This window comes from Mus pahari, chromosome 3 (genome assembly GCF_900095145.1).
Source record: "Mus pahari chromosome 3, PAHARI_EIJ_v1.1, whole genome shotgun sequence".
In the NCBI taxonomy this organism is placed as follows: Eukaryota; Metazoa; Chordata; class Mammalia; order Rodentia; family Muridae; genus Mus; species Mus pahari.
The window spans coordinates 11,366,107-11,372,748 of NC_034592.1; the positions used below are offsets into that span (position 1 = coordinate 11,366,107).

At 38.7% G+C, this 6,642-nt stretch overlaps 1 protein-coding gene across 1 annotated transcript; it reads right to left on the minus strand.

Moving 5' to 3' along the window:
* Positions 1–1,059: 1,059 nt before the first annotated feature.
* On the minus strand, positions 1,060–6,354 carry Il36b (interleukin 36 beta). The gene is made up of 4 exons (XM_021195192.1): positions 6,270–6,354; positions 5,638–5,745; positions 2,094–2,233; positions 1,060–1,272 (listed from the first exon to the last, which is right to left on the minus strand). The coding sequence occupies exons 1-4, from the start codon at positions 6,352–6,354 to the stop codon at positions 1,060–1,062; spliced, it is 546 nt and encodes a 181-aa protein (XP_021050851.1).
* Positions 6,355–6,642: the final 288 nt, after the last annotated feature.

Consider the following 6,642-nt stretch of genomic DNA (forward strand, 5'->3'; position numbering starts at 1 on the left):
GGGGACGTGGTGGAGCAGAAGGTGGGAGGAAGAAGGAGAAAATGGAAGAGGGAGAGGATGCAGAGGAGGAGGAAAACAAAGAAAAGCACAGCAGAAGCACATGGCCTGGAGAAACCCCAAATTCTAAGGGGTCTCATAAGCTGTAGAAGATGGTAGTATAGTGGTAGATCTGCCCAATCTAGGCACACAGCATGTAATCATATTAACTGTGCTGTGTTTTCATTGCCAGGGCATATTTGGGAGGAGATTTACTGCCTTGTAATCATTTCAAACATTCCATCCCCCGATAACTAACCATTCAAATATGAGTCTACAGGGACATTCTTATTCAAACCACCACAATCTCACAAAATAAACAACTTACTTAAAATTACCCCCACAAACATTCCTAAAATTCCAGACAATACAAGAAAATTTCTGAGTTGACGCTTCAATTTCTAATCACTTTATAAAGGAAAATAAAGACAGTATAATTAGTTTGAAATTTTAATTGATGTGAATGAATCTTTGAAAGTTGTATTCATTTTATATTCACTTTGGATAACAGTCACCACAATGAAAGTCTATACTGTTTGTCAGATTATTTACTGAAGATGTTCTGAATCTATTTCAATTAACAAGACATAGGAAATGTTCTTTTATTTGCCTCATTCTTGAGATTTACCTTTCAATTATTTATCATCTGTCTCAATATACATAATGCATTACAATAAGCATACATAAAGTGAAGAAGGAAGAATCTTGCATTAATNATTAGGAAACCACATCTCTGCTCCATTGGCTGCTGTGAGAAGAGGGAGGGAGAGTTGCATGTAAAAACACTGGGACTTGACTGGNCGTCGTAGCTGGATGGATGGTGGACAAGATCAGAAAAGGATAAAAGTGTTTCACGGGCTTCATGCTGCAATGATGTTCAAGTGAATGGCATTTTGGACATGGATGTCTAGAGAAGACATGGCATGGTGGTCTTCTAAGAGGCTTGCTATGTTTTCAAGTAGAAGATTCTCCAACAGTTTGATTCTGTGGCCTGGAACTGGCCACATAAGATCCATGCTGGATTTAATTCTCAGACTCTATGTAGAAGTTAGTGTTATCAGATTTACCCCTCTGATGTGTGAGGATGATTGTCTGTCTTCCTATGGGAGATGTGGCTATAAACCAGCCAGGATAGAAGACTGACTGAAAGACAGAAGTGGAGCCCTCTATGCCATGGTAGAACAGAAAGGCCTTTTGTGCTTTTCCCTCTTTGTACAAATTCATGATGTCTACTTCCTATGGATAAAATAAAAAGAAGCTTGTTAATGAGGAGTACCAGTGAGAGGGGCTACAGTAACCGAGCAATGGGTGCACAACAGTGGAGTAACTGCTATCCAATAGGAGGGATAGGAGTTAGGNATGCAGACAGATGAAAAATGATAAGCTATCAAAACAGGCATCAACTAATTCCCAATAACCTGTCTTTCTCCCAAGATCCTGTGATACAGAGAGTTACTGATTCTTTGAGGCACTGTGTTCCCTAGAACAGAATGGGGTAAGTGTGGGTATGCATCCTGGTGTGCATCCCACTACAGGCTNATGCCAGCTAGCCTAGAATCCCAACTTCTGAGTGAATNTATGCATTATAATTTCCACCATTAGTAAGGGATTTGGGTTTTAATTATAAATCTTTTCTTTTAGCACACCAATATGAACATGTACTATAAAAAAATTCAGATTAGCAAACCTTTGCCTAGCTGTGGCATATTAGCATCTCTGAGGGTGTCTGAGAGGAAGTTGTCCAGGACTAAGGATGGAGAAGCCACCAATCCTTCACTTTAAAGAACCATTTCCATGGCTTTGATGTTCTGATTTTACAGGATCTTTGCCCTGGGGTTTAAAAAAAAAAAAAAAAAAAAAAAAAAGCTATATCTGTTATCTATTCATCAGCATTGTTACTTATTTGGGGACCAGGCAGGAGGAAGTTCTTGCCTTACTGTGAATGATACAAGCTTTCATGGTTACACTGTTACACTATACTATAGTACCACAACTGGTAAGTCACCTAAGACAGAAGGCTACCTGACTTACTTCAATCAGTGACTGCACCCACTCACCTTAAGCTGCAAAGTTGGTTTGCCCTCGATCTCAGCACAGAAGAAGCAGAGATTTCTGTTCTTGATTCCCAGGAAAACAAGATTACCTTTCTCTTCGTCTTGGAATTCAGTGTCTCTACATGCTATCACGCTAAGAATGACTAGAAACACAAAGAAAATTGGGAAGATATCAGACCTCAAGTACAGCCAAATCCAGACATTCACCTCTCACCCTGATATCCCTCCAAATCAGGAATGGTGAGAATCTTTCTCCATCCAAGTTTCCCACGTTAGCCATGTAACAGGGATTCTTCAGTGCTTTCCTGAGACTTTTTTTTTTCTTGATACCAGAACCTCAGTTGTCACATGGGTTCATTGTTTCCCAAAAACAAAATAAAATATCTTATCATCCTTGCACCTGAAAATAATAATAGTCATGCACTTATGTGGCACATGAGATATATGTAGAAGTATGCTATAGATTTTCTAAAATTGCTCCTTAAGACTAGACTCACCTAAAAATACTTTGTGTGTCACATTTAGTGTCATCTGGTTACCTACATCAAATACTTAAATGATAGCTTAGGTAAATTTGAGGTTTTGAGGCAGAAAGGTAGAATCCTTGGCCTCTGGTAGCATCATGGAACCAACATGGAACCCAGCCAGTGCTGGCCCACTGGTTTTACATATGGAAGAAATATACCACTGTGTTATTTAAGTTCTCATTGCGTGAGTTTCCTTCATTCTTGGTTGAATTTAAATATTTAATAATTTAGGATGAGATTCCCAAGACTTTGGCTATCCTGTGTTTCTTAATAGAGGACAGGAAAAGAAATCTATCAACACTTATTTAATGCCCACTCATGTAAGACAAAGCACTATGTGGCCACTGGAGATTTGGCTTAGGGCAAGTCAGCCATCATCAATTCGTATAGAAGGTATTGAGAAAATAGAAAAAGATGTAAAAAGAAAAAATTACCAAAAATTGTGTTGTGGGGGGGAGTGACCAAGCCTGGAAAAACAGGAGTAAGGCCAGATTTAGAATACTTCTCTGTAGAAGTGGATTTCAAGTCCAGATAGTAAGACTAAGAGAGAGAACACTCATGTGAAAAGATGGAAACTGGATAGTGGAGGGGTTGGAGAGAGATCACAACATGAAAAGGAAGTCCCTTGCAGACAAAAGAGCTTCTGTGTCCAAGGATCTGAAAGCAGAATGGTGCTCTTAGGCCTCCTCCTCTCTTCCTGTGCTTTCTCCCACGAACAGACACGCAGACATGACCATATTCAATCTTACTCATTAAAAGGGTTGTTCATGGTTCTGCTATGTATGGAATAGATGGAACTACACAAATGAAATGGGAAGGAGGGCAGTGAGGGAGTAATGATGGTGGCCCAGCTTGTGGGAGGTTGTGTTTCACAAGTGAGGCATACTGTCCACAGAATCATCAGTCTATACCAGTGGGTTGAATCATCCCTGAATCATCAAGGGTACTCCTGTTCCTGTGATGTGAGTGAGCAAAGTGAGTGGTAGTGACATTAATGGGTCTTCTCAGCAACTTTCAGAAGACAGATCCACAGTTTATTTTGAGGGCACACAAAACTAATGATGTTGGAAAGGACAGGAGGTCTCTGTTGGGAACATAAGTGGCAGAGTGATGACCATAGAAGTCACATACTAAACCAAGAGATAACTTGCCATGCCTCCACAGGGATTGTATTACTGCAGATAGAACTTTGAGCAGTCCAGTCATTCAGATATGTCTAAGAGAATATGAATCAAAGAAGTCCAAAAGAGAAGACAGTAACACACACAAGAATAATTGTTCCTACAGAAAGGGAAAGTGAAGGCTGTTCAAGATGAAGTTATCCCTCATTTTCCAAGTTATTCAAGAACGGAGGTGTGTTCTTTAGGTGTGCGTGCTAAAGGTGGCCTTGAAAACTGAACTGAAAGAAATGGGACTGAAATCTAGATGTCAAACTTCTTTTTACAATACCATGAATGGATTTTTACTCATGTATATATTGATATCTTTTGAGAAAAAAATAACATGTATGATTTATCATGAAATTAAAGAAGTAGTTTAAAAACAGTTTATTTGAAAGTATTATAGCATGTAATACTGTGTTTATTAATACTAGGTGTCTAATACTATTTGTACAAGTGTTAATAGTAATAATATTTAAGGAAGGATTTCATATGATATTTATTATTATCTTTCTTTTCGTGAAAATAGGTATACAGATTCTGTAACAAATTTAAAAAATGATTTTAAATAGTTTCATAAAACTATAGAAATAACACATGGTAATTATATATTTAAAGTATATGTGTGTGTATACACCACAGCAGGAAGGAACACCAGCAAACTCTATTCCCTTTCCAAGAAGAAGAGTAGCCAGTATTAACAACTTGGAGTATATTCTTCCAAATATAAACTTTTGTATTGCACAGGTGCAAACAAAACACTATATAAACATGTATAAATTAGCACTTTGAGGTGGGCTATTATGATAGAAATATGTCCAAGAATCAAAGAAGGCAAGTTGTATGGACAACTTTCCATTGAAATTTGTCTGCGATTGTCACAAGCAATCAGAATGTTATTGTGCATTGAACATGGAATAATCCCTCAAAATCTTGTATACTGAAGGTTTGAAGCCCACCTAGTGGCACTATTGAGATGTGATCAGATCATGAGAGTTCTAACCTCATCAATGCACTAATCCATTAGTGAGTTCATAGATGAATGAGGTAATGGACACAGGACATAATTGGTCACTGTTGATGTTTCTTTAAAGCAAGAAGATTGGAAACATCTGCCATGAGATGAGGAGCTCTTTCCTACCATACCATGTGCCAGTCTTCACATGGACCTAAACAAGTAATGGAGCCAGCAGAAAGCTCTGGGAACTCTCAAATGATCAAATCAACATTTACGTAGTATTAAAATTATTCAGGTGGTGGTGAGTATAATCTGTCATACTACGAAAATCTGACTAAAACAGGTGGTGGTCGGGATAGAATGTGGGAATCAAGAGGTAATTTTACTACTAAGACTGCGGATATGACATAAGAGGTCTGTATGGGGTAGACAAGGTAAAGTGGGGAGTTAAATAAAATATGGAAGTTTTAAAGAAATGAGACATGGCCGTGTAGATTGCCTTTTGGTGGGAAAAAGGGATGTTTCACAATCATTAGAAGATGAGATGCCAGGAGAGAAGAGGGTTACACAGTGGAAGAATGAGAGAGTATGAATCTATAAACATGAGTAGATGCTAATTCAAAGTTAGAGGAACACCATTCTAAAAAGAAACAGCGATTGTGGGAACATAAACCTTTCCTATTTGGAAAGGCTTTGGTGAGGGGAATCCCTGGTTCCCTGCACTCTCATTTCTATGGATAGGCTTTCCTATACATAGAAGGGGAACTACCATTTTCTTTTTGCCTTTCCTCTGAACATAAGATTGGTGACCAGGGAAGGAGCAGCACAAGGTTTGTGCAGGCTCATGTCCACTCAGAAGTGGAAGTGACAGCTATTCACCTGCACCATCACATGCCACCTACCAGGCTTGACATTGTTGCTAGCAGGAACCGCTGTTAAAGAATTTCCAGTCAGGACCCACACCCTCTGTTGCGAGTCATGAACCCTGTAGGTGCTGGGAGAATGCGCAGCTGCCAGATGATAGAAAAAAATAAGACACATTAGCCCTAAGGTTTAGGGTCTATTCTAATAATAATAAATTCTGAATTTCTGTATAGGTATTGCTTTGAGAAGACATGGACATAAAAACAAAGGAAAAGTAAATAGGGCAGCCTGAATTACGGACCAAGGCACAGAAAAGAACTGAATGCATTCCTGGTTGCAAGACATGTTCAACACTTGCCAGTTCTTATGGAGTTATTTTTCCCTTATTTATAAAGTCTCTACATGGCAATAATAACCAAAACTATTAACCAAGCTTAAGTATGTTGTTTAATTTTTTTCTTTACCATCTTAGTCAAAGTGAAGAAACAATTCTAAATACAACTAATAAGGAAAGAGCTAAGTGACTTCATATTTCAGTATTTACACTTCTGAGTATTTTAGCCAGAGCAAATAGATTGTAGCTAAGAAAGTGAAGCAGTCCCCTTCAACCTTATTGTCCTCGGTGAGATTAGAAGGAGATGTTCCAAATTGATTTGTGATTTACACTTACATCCATGCGCAGTATGTTTCAAATCCAACATGTCACTCCTCTTTGGAGGAATCACATGTACACGAGATTGTGGAGGGAAAGCCATCACTGCCTGTGTGAGAAAGAAAGAGGAAAGAAAAACATTTTTCTCGTCGATGCTCCTAGAATCTTATGGAATTCTTAGTGAGAGGTTCTCTAAGTCCTTACCCCATATTCACATTGAAATGTTTTAATGACTTGTTTGTTGTATTTATGTGCATGAGTATTTTGCTTGCCTGGATGTTCATGCAACATGTGTGTGCCAGGTGCCTGTGAAGGTCAAAAGAGGTAATCTGGTCCTCTGGAACTAGAGTCTCGGGCAGTTGTAAGTTGTCTAGTGTGGGTGCTAGGGTTG